The sequence below is a fragment of the Dromiciops gliroides genome, chromosome 4 (assembly GCF_019393635.1).
Source record: "Dromiciops gliroides isolate mDroGli1 chromosome 4, mDroGli1.pri, whole genome shotgun sequence".
Classification (NCBI taxonomy): domain Eukaryota; kingdom Metazoa; phylum Chordata; class Mammalia; order Microbiotheria; family Microbiotheriidae; genus Dromiciops; species Dromiciops gliroides.
Window position 1 is genome coordinate 224,163,855 of NC_057864.1, and position 18,882 is coordinate 224,182,736.

General features: G+C 38.1%; 1 protein-coding gene across 1 annotated transcript in view; it reads left to right on the forward strand.

The window, feature by feature from the left end:
- Positions 1–15,644, forward strand: part of ADPRM (ADP-ribose/CDP-alcohol diphosphatase, manganese dependent) — a 22,143-nt gene extending 6,499 nt beyond the window's left edge. The window contains exons 2-4 of the mRNA XM_044004417.1: positions 11,477–12,129; positions 12,465–12,581; positions 15,019–15,644. Coding sequence (XP_043860352.1) covers positions 11,502–12,129; positions 12,465–12,581; positions 15,019–15,335 — 1,062 coding nt within the window. The 5' untranslated portion in view covers positions 11,477–11,501 and the 3' untranslated portion in view covers positions 15,336–15,644. The remainder of the gene's footprint in view (positions 1–11,476; positions 12,130–12,464; positions 12,582–15,018) is intronic.
- Positions 15,645–18,882: the final 3,238 nt, after the last annotated feature.

An 18,882-nucleotide genomic window follows, 5' to 3' on the forward strand; every position in this document is an offset into this window, starting at 1 on the left:
CCTCAAAAATTGTTTCCCAGCTTTCTGCCTCCCTTCCAATTTTGGATGCATTGCTTCTGTTTGTACAAAAATTTTTTAATTTAATATAATCAAAATCATCCATTTTGCATTTTATAATATACTCTATCTCTTGTTTGGTCAAAAACTGTTTTCCTTTCCAAAGATCTGATAGGTACACTATTCCTTTCTCTCCTAATTTACCTATGGTATCACCTCTTATGTCTAAATCATGTATCCATTTTGACCTTATTTTAGTATAAGGTGTAAGATGTTGGTCTATGCCTAATTTCTGCCATACTATCTTCCAGTTTTCCCAGCAGTTTTTGTCAAATACTGAGTTCCTATTCCAGAAGCTGGAGTCTTTGGGTTTATCAAACACTACATTACTAGTGTCATTTACTACTGCATTTCCTGAGCCTAACCTATTCCATTGATCTACCACTCTATTTTTTAGCCAGTACCAGATAGTTTTGATGACTGCCGCTTTATAGTAAAGCTCCAGGTTTGGTACCGCTAACCCACCTTCCTGTGAATTTTTTTTCATTATTTCCCTGGATATTCTTGATTTTTTGTTTTTCCAGATGAATTTTGTTATTATTTTTTCTAGCTGTATAAAATAATTTTTAGGTAGTCTGATTGGTATGGCACTGAATAAGTAAATTAATTTAGGCAGTATTGTCATTTTTACTATATTAGCTCTGCCTATCCATGAGCAATTGATATCTTTCCAATTATTTAGATTTGATTTGATTTGTGTGAAGAGTGTTTGGTAGTTGTGTTCATAGAGTTCCTGGGTTTGTCTTGGCAAGTAGACTCCCAAGTATTTTATATTATCTACTGTTACTTTAAATGGAATTTCTCTTTCTATCTCTTGCTGCTGGACTTTGTTGGTCATGTATAGAAATGCTGATGATTTATGTGGATTTATTTTATATCCTGCTACTTTGCTAAAGTTGTTAATTGTTTCAAGTAATTTTTGACTTGATTCTCAAGGATTCCTTAAGGGCTTTTCCTTTTGAACTATCAAGATACCATGTCAAGTCTTATATTATAGATGACTTCCTGAAAGCAGTTTCCTTATTTAGTAGGCTTCTCCAAAGCAATTAGGTGAAAACCATTAGCAGTACAGATTCTATCCCAGCTGGGGCATAATGATTTAAATTTTTAGCATTGTTTTTTTGCTGGGGGAAGAACAAGCAACTTCCCAGGCCCAAAACTTAATCTTTTCTTTCTGTTTAAAAATAAACCAAGTTTGGGGCAGCTAGGTGGCACAGTGGATAGAGCACTGGCCCTGGAGTCAGGAGGACCTGAGTTCAAATGCGGCCTCAGACACTTAACACTTACTAGCTATGTGACCCTGGGCAAGTCATTTAACACCAATTGCCTCACCCCCCCCCCCAAAAAAAAAAAAAAAAAACAAGTTCTCAGGAAAACTCTTAGAAGAACTTGCAGGAGATTTAAATTACATGCCTAAAACTTCCAGAGAGCCTGGAGATCACCACTATCCACAAATACAAAAATCGTGCAAATTCAACAGTAGTTGATTGCTTGCACTTACCTTTTAGGGTACATTTCTTAAAGACATGGAATTTTTACATCCATCTCTAGTTCTTGAATGACCAGACACAGTTTACCTTTTTAGTCCTTTGCAAGTGATGGAGGAATCCTTTTATAAGTGACTACCATTTCCAGAGTCATCACCAGAACCATAGAGGACACAGTGAACTCACCTTCCTCTGTCCCCCCCCCCCCCCCCCCCGCCCCAGTTCAAGGAAATCATTCCATTTCCACATGCTGTCTATGTCACTTGTGGTAGGCCAGAACTGACCAGGCCACTATGGTGGCTCAGTTGACTTCTTTTGTTTTGACCTAACATTTAACAAAAGGTTTACTTAGCAATGGCAGGGGAAGGATATTAATCAAGATTACAGGTACATTTGAGTACAATTTGCTGGGTTTGGTCAGCCTTAAGTCTAAAACCTCAGGTCCCTGCTGGAGCAGGATCTTCATGACTATTGTGTCCTCAGGCAATGAAGAAATTGCATCAGCTACCCTACCTAGCCTTAATATCTTGAACTAATAAAATCATGAGGACAGTTTTTGTAACTTTTAAGAAAATATTAGCTTAATTTGGACATTGCTTCCTCTATACCACTATACACTTGAGTGTCCATTGGTTATTCCTTTCTATGTTACAGGATCATTTTTTTGGTCATACATTTCTTTGAAAGAGTATTTATATGACAAATATAAAATGTAGGCCTCTAAAATCTCAACCTCAGACCAACTTCCAACACCACTGAATTGAATTCAGGCACCAATAGTAATGTTATAATCTGTAAAACTACTGTGGGAAAACTTCAAATAAAATTTAGTCTTATTACAACTTTAAAAGCTTTTTTACATCACTATTACATCATAATCCATCTCCTCCCACAACTCTCCCTTGTAACAAATTATAGTTAAGCAGAACAAATCAACATATTTGCCATTCCTGACAATTCCCTGACTTATTCCTCACCTGAGAGGAGGAGGAGGTATGTTTCACTGTCATTTCCTCTAAAGTAAGCATTAGTCATTGCATTGATCAGAGTTCTGATGTTTTCCTTTAAATTTGTGAGAAATGATTATTAGTAACCTATATCTTAGGGAGATTCAGAACTTCCTTTCCCCCTTTTTCCAAAGCCTGACTTTTAGAAGTCCAGTTTCTTCATGATAATAAGATCTCTTCATGTTGGTCTGACCCAGTCCCAAGCTTTCAAGGAATCTAGGGTGGGGAAGCTCATTGTGTTCTATTCAAGCTTGGGTGGAGAAAGCTCCCCTTGTCTAGATAGGAAGGCCTCTCCCTACAGGGAGGGGACACTCAGCCTACCCTTTGAAAAGGGTATAATCTTTGAATTCATAGCCCAAAGTTGGGAGTACTCTGGTATAGCCCTTCATTTTAATGTGGCCTACCTCCAATTACATTAACCAATTAGATTTGATTGCTGTTTGATGAACTGTTTCAAGGGTATATAAACTGTGAGCTCACTGCTGTTATTGTCTTTGGTCAGAGAGATGGCCAAATGACCACACTTTTATTAATAACCTGCTGGCTTTATTAATAAAATGATTCAATTACCCATAAACTATATCTCTCAAATTTTTAATCAGCACACATTATTGTGGTCATTGTGTAAATTGTTCCCCTGACTTCATTCTACATAAGTTCATGTAGGTTTTCACAAGTTTCTCTGATTCCGTCTATTGACATATCTTTTTCTTGTAGTGACATACTGTCCCATTAACATTCATACAGTATAAGTTTGTTCAACCATTCCCCCATGAATGGATACCCACTTTGTTACCAGCTTTTTTGCTACCACAGGAAAGCACAACTAGGTTCCCATTAGTGGAATAATGCATTCCATCAAGTGATTGCATCATTTGAAAGCATATTATATATTTCCACTGGACTGGGGCCATTTATCACATTTTACATAATTATAGCTTCAAATAGTGTGAATTCCATTGAATACATGCAGCATGCTATAGATATTCTTGTACATAGGAATTTTTCTTTCAATCTGACTTTGGCAGGTCTCTCTGGTAGTAGAATCTTTAGGTCAAGGCATTTTATACACAAACACACACATAACTTTTCTAGTATAGACCCAAATCATTTGCAGAGTGTTTGGAACAGTTTGCAGCTTCCATTGGCAAGATATTAATATGCCTACCAATTTAGCAAAAAAAATATTGTTTTTATTGCTTGCCGAGTAGTGTGATAATGTGATACTAAAGATATGATGACAAAAACAAAATAATCCCTGCCTTAAAGAACGTATGGTTATGGTAGTAAGGGAGAGGGAAGACAGTGATATACAAACAAGGGTGAGTAAACACAATAGTTTTATGGAAGTGGAAAAACATTGACAGTTTTGCTTGGGGCCTAGATCAGGAAGGTAAAGCAGGTAGTATAGTACTGAAAAGAGCACTAACTCTAGAGTCAGAGGACATGTGTTCAAATTCTGCCTCTGCAATCTTGTGGAAATCATTTAACTCCCTGGACTTCAGTTTACTCATGTGTAAAATTGTTGTTTGTCCTTTATTCTCGAAAAGGACCGTGACAGATGTCATGACTTGCAGTGAATTGGATTTAAGTGAGGAAAAGTCACCAGCCCCACTCTCCTCTGGAGCTATCTGGGTCCAGTGGCAAGATATATATTATCAGTTACAACTGGTCTGAGTCTATGAACTATGTGAAGCAAGCAATGCTTCACATAGCAATGCTTGTAGCTTCATTACAGTGTTTTGTGAAAATAGCTGCCAATTAAAAGATGAATTCCTTTTTTTTCTCCATTCTAAAGCAATGGGTTTCTAGCTGTGTGACCTCGGGCAAGTCACAAAATTCTGTTTGCCTCAGTTTCCTCATCTGGAAAATGAGCTGGAGAAGGAAATGGCAAACCAAATCCAGTGTCTTTGCCAAGAAAATCCCAAATGGAGTCACAAAGAATCAGACACAATCGAAAAATTACTGAACAATATTAATACTGTGGTTTGAAGGAAAGAAATTTAATTTGATTTTCAGCCCTTGCTCATGTTTTTTGGAAATAACAGCACAGTTGCCCATACTTTCCCCATCATAAACTTCTCATAAACCTCTCCTTTCTATCTTCTTAACCCCTCCAGTGAGGCTTCAGGTGATAAACATAGTGGCCTTTCAGTAAAGAAAGGTTAGGACTTCTGGGGTGCATTGTTTCTTCCTAAAAAGAAGAGCAGATAGGCCTCTACAGAGGATCACAGTTAAGTAATCCTCTAGGACAGTATATGTTGTGGATCTCAATGTATGCCCAAAATCTTTTCAGGAACTCAAGGCCAAATCTTTTTAATAATAAAATACTTCTTCCTTTTCCAACTTATCTTTGTGTATGAGGCCAGATTTGTTTTTGTTTTTTTTCCCATACTTCAACCCAAACAACATAGAGCAACAGCAGAAGTAGGTATGTAAAACAATACCATTTTCACTTTTTTGTTTTAGAAAATATACTCATTGCTATATAAATGTAATTCATATTAATATATAATGGGTTTGTTACTGTTATTTTAAGTGAATTAACCAGTATTTTAAAAATTTATCATTTTAAGGTGTTTTTTTTTAATATGGCATTTATTGGTAGATATAACCTAAATAACCAAAAACTCTTCGACATAATTTTTTTTTTTTTTTTTGTGGGGCAATGGCGGTTAAGTAACTTGCCCAGGGTCACATAGCTAGTAAGTGTCAAGTGTCTGAGGCTGGATTTGAACTTTAGTTTTTGTACAAACAGAAGCAATGCATCCAAAATTAGAAGGGAGAGACAGAAAGTTGGGAAACAATTTTTATAGCCAGTACTTATGATAAAGGCCTCATTTCTAAAATATATTGGGAACTAAATCAAATTTATAAGAATCCAAGTCATTCCCCAATTGAGAAATGGTCAAAGGATATGAACAGGCAGTTTTCTGATGAAGAAACCAAAGCTATATATTGCCATATGAAAAAAATGCTCTAAATCACTATTGATTAGAGAAATGCAAATTAAAACAACTCTGAGATACCACCTGACACCTATCAGATTGGCTAATATGACAAAAAAGGAAAATAATGTTGGAGAAGTTGTGAAAAAATTAGAATACTAATGCATTGTTGGTGGACCTGTGAACCATTCTGGAGAGCAGTTTGGAACTATGCCCAAAGGGCTATAAAGCTGTGCATACCCTTTGATACAGCAATACCACTATTAGGACTTTTTCCCAAAGAGATCATAAAAAAGGGAAAAGGACCCACATGTACAAAAATATTTATAGCTGCTCTTTTTGTGGTGGCAAGGAATTGGAAATTGATGGGTTCCCCATCAATTAGGGAATGGCTGAACAAATTGCGGTATATGAGTGTAATGAAATAGTATTGTGCTGTAAGAAATGATGAGCAGGTGGATTTCAGAGAAACCTGGAAGGACTTGCATGAACTGATGCTGAGTGAGATGAGCAGAACCAAGAGAATATTGTACACAGTATCAACAACATTATGTATTGATCAACTGTGATAGAATTGACTCTTCTCAGCAATACAGTGAATGATCCAAGATAGTTCCAAAGGACTAATGATGGAAAATGCTCTCCAAATCCAGAAAAAAAAAGAACTGTGGAACCTAGATGCAGATTGAACCATACTATTTCTATTGTTTGTTGTTGTTGTTGTTGTTGTTTTTCTTTTTTGAGGTTTTTTCCTTTTTGCCCTGATTCTTCTTTCATAACATGACTAATGCAGAAATATGTTTAATGTGATTGTACATAACCTATATCAGATTACTGTCTTGGAGAGGGGGGAGGGAGGGAGAAAAATTTGAAACTAGAAATCTTATAAAAACAAATGTTGAAAACTATCTCTAAATGTAACTGGAAAATACTATATAGTCAAGAAAACTATTGGTATCCCATTATTTCATCACATACTTGTAAAATAGAAGTTTGTGTGTGTGTGTGTGTGTGTATATATGTATGTGTGTATATACATATATATATTTATATGTATATATGTGTGTGTGTGTATATATAGTAGGCTTCCACCAGTAGCAGATGACCATGGATCAACGCCTTGAAGAGCCACAGGCTCTTCACAGTGTGGCTGTGCAGTCCGATACGGGAGCTGCAGCTCCTGCCCCAAGGAAGATATCGGAAAACTGCACTCTCTGTTGCCCGTCGGTTCCTGCATCTCATTCGTTTTTCTTCCTCCCAAGCTTGAAGGCCCATCTCAGGTGTGCACAAGCTGCTCCTGACTACTGAACTCCATTGGGCACGGTCCTTGGCCATCTCCTCCCAGCTGCCAATGTCTGTTCCCAGAGCCCTCAAGTCTCACTTGCTCTGAGTGACAGGCAAGTGTGGCATCATCGGCGAAAAGCAGGTCCCTAAGGGTGCTACCTCTCACTCTGGTTTTGGATCTCAAACGTGAGACGTTGAACAGGCCTCCGTCCAACCGGGAATGTAGATAGATGCCATCAGTTGACGAACCAAAAGCATGACGCAACAGCATGGAGAAGAAAATTCCAAACAGTGTGGGAGCAAGCACGCATCCTTGCTTGACTCCACTGTTTATACTGAATGCTTCAGAGGTGTTGCCTTCGAACTGTACAACACCCTGCAGGTTGCAATTAAAGGAGTGAATGAGGCTATGGAGTTTAGGAGAGCAACTAATTCTCGAGAGAATTTCAAAAAGACCTTCTCTGTTAACCATATCAAACGCTTTGGTCAGGTCTATGAAGGCAATGAAGAGGGGTTTTCTTTGTTCTCTGCACTTTTCTTGCAGTTGGCAAAGTGAAAAAAAATTATATCGATAGTTGACCTCCCTGCTTGAAAGCCACATTGTGATTTGGGGTGAACACAGTTGGCAAGTTTACACAGTCTTAGCAAGATGACCTTGGCAAACATTTTCCCAACAACACTGAGAAGTGAAATTCCTGTGTAGTTGTTACAGTTACTCCTGTCTCCACTGTTCTTATAAAGAGTAACTATATGGGCATCACGCATATCCTGTGGCACTTCACCTTCTAACAATTCATGCAGGGGCTTTAATAGGACGTTTTTTAGAGCATTTGATCAATTCAGCTGCGATACTGTATACACCCAGAGCTTTTCCACATCTTAGGGGGCTAATTGCATTCTCAAGTTCCTCAAGTGTGGGTACATTGTCCAACTCCTGTAGTACAGGGAAGGACTCCATGATGTTTAAAGCTGATTCTGTGATAGAATTTCTGATGTTGTACAACTCAGAAAAGTGCTCTACCCATCTTTCCATTTGCTTAACTCTGTCCGTAATGTATTCTTCAGTACTGGACTTGAGGGGTGCTGTCTTGCTCTGAGTGGGTCCACAAGCTTTCTTGATGCCTTCGTACATTCCTCTGATGTTTCCCGTGTCAGCAGCAACCTGTATTTCCTCACAGAGCTCAACCCAGTATTCATTCGCACACCTCCTCACGATTTGCTGAGCATTTCTTCTTGCAGCACGTAGTTTCTGAAGAGCACTTTCATTCGGAGAGTGTTTGTAGTCAATGAGCATGGTGCGCTTGGCCTCAATGATGGGATTCATTTCACTGCACTTGGCTTCAAACCAGTCATTCGTTTTGCTGGTCCTCTTCCCAAAGACATCAAGAGCAAGTCTGTGGACACTCTCATGTATCTGTTTCTATTTTTCAGCAGCTGATGTAGCAGAAGAAGACATGATCAATGCATTCTTTAGAGATCTCAAAAATTGATGCACCTTGATGAGATTCATGGTTTTGCTAGTGTCAATATGAGATTGCCCTGTTGGTTTAAGGTGATGCAATATTTTGGGCTGGAGCCGCACTTTACAACAAACTAACAAGTGGTCAGTGTCACAGTCGGCACTGTGGTATGACCGTGTGTTAAGAATGTACTTGAGGGGCAGCTAGGTGGCACAGTGGATAGAGCACCGGCCTTGGATTCAGGAGTACCTGAGTTCAAATCCAGCCTCAGACACTTAACACTTACTAGCTGTGTGACCCTGGGCAAGTCACTTGACCCCAATTGCCTCGCTAAAAAAAAAAAAAAAAAAAAAAAAAAAAAAAAAAAAAAGAATGTACTTGAGAGCAGACTGCCTGGTTATTATTAAGTCCAATTGGTACCAATGTTGATATAGATATATATCTATATATCTATATCAACATTGGTACCAATAGTTAAGCCATTTCTCACCTAGAAAGAGAAATGTCCAAATAGGCACAATCCACTCTTGTCCTCAGACATTTCCCTTTACCTCTAAATGATTTGAGGTGATGTTTACAGGAATCTTGAAAAAGAAAAATATTATATGTTAAAATACAGTTTAAGGTCAGTATTCCAAAACAGTAGTCATTTCTCAGTTCCTTTCTTGGCCATTTTCCTCAAGAATTGCCAGGGCAGCCTCCTTGTATTCAACATTGACCATTCTTGAATTCTTAGTTGGGTAAGTAAGTTCAGTCACTACAGGGAGTAGGGAAGGCAGTGATCTAAATCAGACAAATTGTTTAATTTCTACCCTTAATTTACTTTCTTAAGCCTTTTGTTCTTGACTTAACCCACCTTTCCAAGAGGGATAGTGAGAGGGGGAACACAAATCTGTAAAGGGCTTTTAGACCAAAGAAATATTATTTCTTAATATTTCTACAGAAACTGAAAAAGTAGGTTTATAAATGCTTTCAATACATTTCCTACCCCTGTAGCATTATTAGTCCTCAACACAGATACATTATCATCTACTTGGCCACTTTTTCTTTGCACTATTTTATTGTCCAATTTAAGTTAGTTTCTGGTCAGATATACCACACCATATTTTTAACAATCCCAAGGTATTCCTGGACACTTAAGATCACTTTTAAAATAGCAATGTTCTTTCTGTGATCCCATGTCCTTGTTAATCTTGGAATACCCGTCTTTGAAAAAAAATCAAAACTCTGGTTCATCCAAAGGGCAGTGGAGATAAACATGGTGGGCATAAGTAGTTTGCAGCATGTTTACAGCAATAACCTATTCCCAAGAAGAAATATAATGGACATTATACAGCAAACATATGATTGGATAAATAAAGGGGACTAGGTAGCCATGTATTATGTGAAGAGTGAGGATCTTTGTAGATGATCTGAGGGAAACAGAAAAGAATTGCAGAGGATGTATCCACATTGTCTCTTTCCTGGAGTCTGCTTGCACATTTCCAAGTACTTATTGGAGATCTCAAACTGGATGTTCCATCTCAAACTCAACATATCCAAAATTGAACTTATTATCCTTCCCCATAAACCCACCTCCCTTCCATACTTCCCTATTTCTGTTGATGAGGCTAGTAATCCATATACTAACCTACAGCTTTATCCTTAACACGTCATTCTCCCTCACCTCCCATAGAAACAGCTAATCCTTTGTCAAAACATGTTTCTTCCTCCACTGTATCTCTTGTATCAATTCGCTTCTCCCTACTCAAAAAGCTACTACCCTAATTTAGCCCCACACTCTTTCCTGAATGATTGAATTGGGTTCCTAATTTGGTCTCTACCTCAGGTCTTTCCCAGCTTTAGATCATTCTATACAGAGCTGCCAAACCATGTCACTGCCCTTATTCAATAAGCTCCCATTTCAAGTACTGGAGTAAATATATGCCTACAGTAAGGGAAGGGGGAATAGACTACACAATCAGGGGAAGGTTCATAATTATAAATAATATAGTGATGATAGGTTGCTTGACCCTATGGCAAGTCACTTAACCCTTCTTGCCTTAGTTTTCTCATTTCTAAAGTGAGCTAGAGAAGGAAATAGCAAACCCCTCCAGTATATTTGCCAGGAAAACCCCAAAAAAAGGTCACAAAGATTCAGACACAACTGAAAAGTGACTGAACAGCAGGAGTTAAAATGTGGGTTTATTTGACACAACATAGCTAGTAATGTCTGTGACATTGGACAAGTTACTAGGGCACATTGCCTTTGGTAATTGTATAAGACTTTTAAGTTACAACTGTTACTAGTCTGCATTGGTAGAGGGAATTTCCTCACAAAGAAATCCCTACATTGATGAAATCATGGGCTCAGAAACAAAAATATATGTGTGTACACATAGTTTTAAGGTTTGTAGAACATTTAAAAATGTTATTGTATAGATAATCATTTCTTGACTTGTGCAGAAACAATGATATTCCTATACTTCTTTTTTTTTTTTTTTTGCAGGGCAATGGGGGTTAAGTGACTTGCCCAGGGTCACACAGCTAGTAAGTGTCAAGTGTCTGAGGCCGGATTTGGACCCAGGTACTCCTGAATCCAGGGCCGGTGCTTTACCCATTGCGCCACCTATATACTTCTTAATGAGAAATTGAAACAAAACATTTTATAAAATTAAAATCTCAGTCTAAACCTATAATTTCCTTTGTTAGGAGCTCCCATTATGGAGACTCCCTCCAACTGCGTAAATCAACTCACCTGTAACTTAAAGTCTGAGGGGCAGCTAGGTGGCACAGTAGATAAAGCACTAGTCCTGAATTAAGGAGGACCTGAGTTCAAATCCAGCCTCAGACACTTGACACTTACTAGCTGTATGACCCTGGGCAAGTCACTTAATGCTCATTGCCCCCCCCCCCAAAAAAAAAAACAAACCTTAAAGTCTGAGAGTTACACACTGAAAGGTTAAGTGATTTGACCATGATCACATAGCTCATAAGTGCCAGATGCAGGACCTTATTCCAAGTGCTTCTGACACCAAGGCTGGCCATTTTTACATGTATTTTTGAAGATGGTTAATTTATTGGTCTTAAATTTATTAGTTATTTTTAACATTTGCAAACCTGCAGCTTCATTTAGAATTCATTTCAAAGTTAAAGTAATTTCAGTATTTTTTTCTAGTCATTATTAAAAATTAACAGTCCTTAATTTGAAAATTATTGTTTTAAAATTGAGTTGTCTTTTTCATATAATTTAGTTTTCAGGAAAGCAGTTTAAAAGTTATGGCTGAAACCCCTAGTCCGGAAGCCATAGATGGAATCTCAAAACCTGGTCCAAGATCTATAGATGGGAGCCCATGCTTCAGTTTTGGAGTTATATCAGATATTCAGTATGCTGATTTAGAAGATGGCTATAATTTCTATAAAACCAGAACGAGATACTACCGATACAGTCTTCATCATCTTCAGGAAGCTATTGAAGAGTGGAATGCAGAAAGCAATCAGTTCTTTTTTGTGGTACAACTTGGTGATATCATTGATGGGTATAATGCACAGCATAATATGTCAGAAGAGTCACTAAAAACTGTTCTAGAGGAATTTAAAAAACTCAAAACCCCTGTTCATCATACATGGGGAAACCATGAATTCTATAACTTCAGCAGGGACTATTTAAGAAACTCTAAGCTTAACACAAAGTTTTTAAGAGACCATATTTCACATTGTCCTGAGACCACACCTTCAGAAAACTATTATGCTTACCACTTTGTACCTTTCCCTAAATTTCGTTTCATTTTACTTGATTCTTATGACCTAAGTGTCCTTGGAGTGGATCAGTCTTCTCCAAAATATCAAGAGTGTATGAAGATGCTGAAGGAGAAGAATCCAAATGAGGAACTGAATAGCCCTCAAGGTGAATTATTCCTTTCAACTGAAAATCTAATACATTTTCTTAAAATTCTTCAGATACCTTTTATTCAGCAGGAAGATGAACAATTAAGGTAAAACTATAATGTTACTGTTTAGGGTCAGGATTCAGTGACAAATATAAATGTCACGTGGCTTATTTGCTACAAATTATGAATGCAGTATGAGTTATGTTTTTTAACTCAGAAAAAAATCTAGCAATTTTCCCATGTTATATCCATTTAAGCAAAATAAATATTTATTCCTTTTCCCATCCTAAAACAAAACAGAATATTCAGATGATCAAAGACATTTTTGTTTGACCTGCTTTATTTGTTACAGGACTTTCCGAACCTCAGTTTGTCCAGTATAATGGAGGATTCAGTCAGCAGCAATTGGACTGGTTCAATGCAGTTCTTACTTTCTCTGACAAAAACCAAGAAAAGGTAGTGGTTGTGGGTAGGTTTTTAGCTTTGTGCCTTTATGAATTAATTATTACTTGAATACTTTAGGAATTGGGAGAATTTTTTGCTTTTCAAAAAAGAAAAGAAAGTTATTTTATTTTGATATCCCAATCTTATAAAATGGATGTTTTGTTTCAGTTTCTTATTGGGAAATACATAAATGTTATTAATTTTTCAGGATGAGTCCAGAAATGACCATCTATAAAATAACAATGTTTTGCAAACCTTAAAGCCCTACATTTTCATTTGAACTTGTCATTTTATTAGGCTAGGGAGCACCTCATGAGGAAGCTTGCTCTTTACAGGTACCAGAAACAATGTGCTCTGGTGACTATTGCCCATGGTCATGCAGACATAAATGATAGCTATTACTTCTCTTCCTCCCCCTCTTCATCCTACTATTACTTCTGCTACCATCTTTTATTTAAATTTTTTAAAGTCTCCCTCAAACGGGATTAACATAGATGTCAAATATAAAAAGAAATTACTAATTCCAGGACCTCAAGCAAAATCTTAGAAAGCTTCTCACCAGTGAAAATTGACTGAGCAGAAGTGAGGAGGCTACTTGTTTTCCAGAGAGAAGTTAAAGTGATTTACAGGAGCAGCTACGTGGTGCAGTGGATAGAGGAGTCAAGAGGACTTGTTTCAATCTCACCTCAGACACTTACTAGCTATGTGACACTGTGCAAGTCACTTAACCTCAATTGCCTTAAACATCTGAGATCATCTCCAATCATCCTGATATGCATCTCACCACTGGCCCCAGATGGTTGTGGAGGAGAGAGTGAGGTTGGTGACCTTGCACAGCCCTCTCTCACTTAAATCCAATTCAGTGCAAGTCATGACATCACCTCCCGATGTCATGGCCCTCTTTGAGAATGAAGGACAAACAAGTGATTTACTGTGCTAGGCAGTCATTTTCCAAAGAGTGGGGATACAAAGGAAGGCAAAAACCAGTCCATGACATCAAGTAATGTACATTCTAACAGATGATACAACATGTAAATAACAAGGCACTTAGCAAAATACACAGACTAGATAGATGAGAGACAAGTAAATCACAATCATGCATACAAATTTCCAATAGTCTGTTTTGATAAGACCTTGTTCTAGTGTTCATGGATTTGGGGGTATAGCTATGAGTATAGGCAACTGAAAGTACCCTGAAGCCAGAAAGATGAGCTTATAACTGTTTTTAATCTGTAAAACAAGCATAAATAAACTGAGGGCGTCAAATTCTTTCCTAATAGTAAAGTGCATAGACTTTGTGATGTTTATTTTGCCATAAAAATTGTTTTTTTTCATTACTTCCCTGATTCTTAGCTTGGTTCCCAATATACAAGGTTTCCTTGTAGCCAAGTACTAATGTATCATTGGTGAATTATTACTGTATAGTATATCCTTCTCCCTTACACTATATATTTCAGTCTACCTTGGCAGAGAATCTCAAGATAAAACTCTTAATTCAATTATTTCACATAAAATAGAATTTGTAAATGAATTATATAAATTAACATATAAGAACACACAGTTCAGATGACAAACATGAAGTAGAAGGGAGTGAGAAGTAGAAAAGGGCATCATATCAGGTGTCCCTAAATGGAAATCTCTAGCTTTATAGGGTAAGACTTGTTAGAGCTTATGCTTTGTTGGCATATACACCTCTGGAGTCTGGAGTCCTCCCAAGGGCATGATGAGGTATCGCTTCAGTGAAGATTCATACTGCTGATTATTACTACAGCAGTTACTGTGTACCTACTGTAGTTTTTAGGCAACTGAGAGTCTTAATGTAAAACTATGTCCTTGGGTGGTTTTTGTTGTTTCAGAGATCTAATGCACCTCTGTATCAGGCCCTTCATTTTACCTTATTCCTTGTCAAACTTCTTTAGGGAGAGCAAAAGGGATACCTAGAATCCATAGATTAATAAAACAATTAAAAAATAGAAACAGGATTCTACGGTGATAGGTATTGTATGCATGACCCCATACCCTCTGGATTCCATCTTTCTGATATATGTAAACTATTTAGATTTAAGGGGGAAATGCAAGTTTATTTATCCTAACCATACATGTCCAGGCCTCTTCTAGCTTGCATAAAGGGGCACACCTGTATTCTCTCAAACCAAGGCAATGTCCTCATTATTACCTTGAGATTATATGTGTGCTGAAAGTCTCATTGTATGAAATTATAAAGGAGGATATTTTTGTTACTGTATAAACTTTCTTTCTCTGTTTTGCTAAAAAGGGGGATAATCTTGACACATTTTGCTAGATTATTTGAATTTTAATCTGGGTTACGCCTGGTCCTCATTAAACAGTCTGGTGTTTTACATTACAGCTAAATAATAGTTTTCAGCAACCAGTAATTTTAATGGAAAGATGAGAAAATATTCCCAAACTAGTTCATATTGTGTTTTCTTCTTTAATTACAGGTCATATTCCTATTCATCCAGACTCCTCTGACAATGTGTGCCTTGCTTGGAATTACAAAGATGCTCTCTCCATCATTTGGTGTCATGAATGTGTGGTGTGTTTCCTTGCTGGTCACACTCATGATGGTGGGTACTGCAAAGATATTCATGGTGTGCACCATATCACACTGCAAGGAGTTATTGAAACAGCACCAGACAGCCAGGCTTTTGGTACAGTGGATGTTTACCCTGATAAAATGGTGTTAAAAGGAAGAGGCAGAGTTCCAGATAGGGTCATGTATTACAAGAATGAAAAGGAGAGAAATTCTGTTCTTTGAACGCCTTTTCTTTTTTTGTTGATTTCAAGAAATTTCGTTTTGTTAATAAATAACTCAGTACCCATTTGGCATGTTTAATACATGTAATAAACTATGTATTTTTCACATTAGTGTGTTTATTATATATTTTAGAAGTTCTGTTTTGAATAAAAATGTATATTTGTTTTGTGATTAGAATAGTAACTATTATCTTCCTATTACCCCTCATGGAGCTAACAACAATAATAATCAAACATTTACATAGGACTTAAAGGTTTGCAAAGTGCTTTATAAATGTTCTATCTTATTTTATCCTCATCACAACCCTAGGAGGTAGATGCTTCTATTATTCTTTGCTCTGAAAGCTATTTGGTCACTGATGAATAAGTCAGGGAACCGTTTCATAGGTGAATGTATAAAGCTGTGTATCATCATGTGGGGACCTTTCCACAAAGAATTGTATTTCTCTCCATCCTATTCAGTCCCTTTGATATTTACTCTGTTTTGGATCTTCTTTCACTCTATCCCTCCTCAAAAGTGTTTTGCTTCTGACTGCCCCATCCCCCAATCTGCCCTCCTTTTCTTCACCCCTCCCCACTTATCCCCTTCTCCCACTTTCCTGCAGGGCAAGATCTATTACTACACCCAATTGAGTGTCTATGTCATTCCCTCTTTGAGCCAATTCAGATGAGAGTAAGGCTCCCTCACTCCCCCACACCTCCCCCATCTTCCCCTCCACCCCATAAGCTTTTTCTTGCTTCTTTTATGTGAGATACTTTATCCCATTCTACCTCTCTCTTTCCCTTTCTCCCAGTACATTCCTCTCCTTAATTTTATTTTTTTTAAAGATGTCATCATGGGGCAGTTAGGTGGTGCAGCGGACCAACCACCAGCCCTGGACTCAGGAGGACCTGAGCCCAATCTGGCCTCAGATACCTGATACCCAACACTCACCAGCTGTATGACCCTAGGCAAGCCATCCAACCCTGACCACCCCACATGCAAAATAATAATAATAATTTTAAAAATAAATGCTTTAAAGATATCCCTTCATATTCAACTCACACTTGTGCCCTCTGTCTACGTATACTCCATTCAGCTGCCCTATTAATGAGAAAGTTCTTATGAGTTAGAAGTATCATCTTCTCATGTAGGAATGTAAACAGTTTAACCTCATGGTTTCTTTTTCCTGTTTACCTTTTTATGCTTTTCTAGGGACTTGAATTTGAAAGTCACACTTTCTATTCAGCTCAGGTCTTTACATCAAGAATATCTGAAAGTCCCCTTTTTCATTGAAGTCCCATTTTTCCCCCTGAAAGATTATATTCAGTTTTGCTGGGTAGGTAATTTTTGGTTGTAATCCCAGTTCCTTTGCCCTCTGGAATATCATATTGCATACCCTCTGATCCTTTAATGTAGAAGCTGCTAGATCTTGTGTTATCCTGACTGTGGCTCCATAGAACTTGAATTGTTTCTTTCTGGCTGCTTGCAATATTTTCTCCTTGACCTGGAATTTGGCTATAATATTCCTTGAAGTTTTCATTTTGGGATCTCTTTCAGGAGGCGATCAGTGGATTCTTGCAATTTCTATTTTACCTTTTGCTTCTAGAATATCAGGGCAATTTTCCCTGACAATTTCTTGGAAGATGATGTCTAGTCTCTTTTTTTGATCATGGCTTTCAGGTAGTCCAATAATTTTCATATTATCTCTCCTGGATCTATTTTCCAGGTCAGTTGTATTTCAAGGAGATACTTCACATTGCCCTCTAGTTTTTCATTCATTTGGATTTGCTTTATTGTGTCTTGATTTTTAATAAAGTCATTAGCTTCCATTTGCTCAATCCTAATTTTTTAGCAATTATTTTCTTCAGAGAGCTTTTGTATCTCCTTTTCCATTTGGCTTTTCAAGCTGTTGACTTTTTTTCATGACTTTCCTGCATCTCTCTCATTAATCTTTCCATTTTTTTCCTCTATCTCTCTTACTTTATTTTCAAAGTCCTTTTTTGAGCACTTCTATGGCCTGAGACCAAGTCATATTTTTCTTAGAAGCTTTGGATGTAGGAGCTTTGACTTTGTTATCTTCTTCTGAGGGTGTATTTTTGATCTTCCTTGTCACCATAAAAACTTTCTAGGGTCAGCATTTTTTTCTGTTTGCTCATTTTGCCAGTCTATTTCTTGACTTCTAACTCCTTCTTAAAGTGGGGCACTGTTTCCAGGGTGCACTGTCTCAAGCTTCAGGGGGTCCCAGGTGGTATGATTTAAGGAGAGGCACATTACCCATTCCCCTGGCCTGTGCTCTTGTCTACAAGCAACTACAGGTCTTCTTGCCCTTTAACCCAGGAAGAGAATTCCATTTCACTGTGCCTGCAAGCTCCTGTGCACCTGTGCCCCTCCTCTGCCTGGGCCTCTGCCCGACTGCTTCCTGGGTCCAAGCGTGGGCAAAACAACAGAGTCCTGCCTCAGTGCCAGCAGAGACACCTGTAATTTCCCCCTGGCCAACCACTTGACCCCCTCACCAGTCCTTGAGCCAAATTCCAGAAGCAGCTACCACCACGGCTGATTTAAATGCTCCAGAGGTCTGGGGCAGCCTGCTGCAGCCTGCCTGGGCCTATATCTTTGCTGGCATGGCCATCTGCACCCCACTATTACTCTGGTACAACAGACCTTTCCTGCCGACCTTCTAAGCTGCCTTTGGCTGGAAAATGATCTCCTCCTGTCCTTTTGTGGGTTTTGCTGCTCCAGGAATTGCCTTATGGCATTATTTGAAGATATTTGGAGAATTTGGCGGTAGTGCTCCAAGAAGTCACTGCCCTTTGCTCTGCCATCTTGGCTCCGCTGAATGAATAAATCAAGTAAGGATAAAAGAGATATAGGGTAATGCAGTGGATAGAGCACCCACCCTGGAGTCAGGAGGACCTGAATTCAAATCCAGCCTCAGACACTTAACACTTACTAGCTGTGTGACCCTGGGTAAGTCACTTAACCCCAATTGCCTCACCAAAAAAAAAAAGAGAGATAGGCATGTGTGTAAGTAGTAGGGAAGTGGCTAGTAGACATGGAAAGATTGAAAATAAGTAAGAGGGGGAATCAAGGTTGATATTTTGTCCTTATAACAGATATAACAGAAAAATCCGACTTTACAAATAATAGTAAATTGTTTACCACTTTGAAAAAAATAGAGAACACTCAACCCAAAGCATAAAATTTTAAGGCTAATCTTGTCCTCCAGAGTATCTATCTATCCATGGGTATAGCCACATTACCCACCATCCATAAAACTGTTGCAGTCAATAAGTCAAAAGAATGCAGTAATCACTCTGCCAGGGTGAAGTGGCCCCACTGTAGCTTCACTAGACAAAGTATCTGGCCAGCCTTGTCCCAGACCAATGCACACAGAACACACAGAAGCAGACACACATGCCCAGTGGGTTCAGCTATGATTAAAGATCTGTCAGAGTCCTTCACCAAGAGATTCACCTTTCACCACCTCTATTGCAGCCATGGTAGCACTATCCAAAATATGAAGTAGTTTTGACTGCTGCTTCAGAACTCAGCTTTATAGCATTTT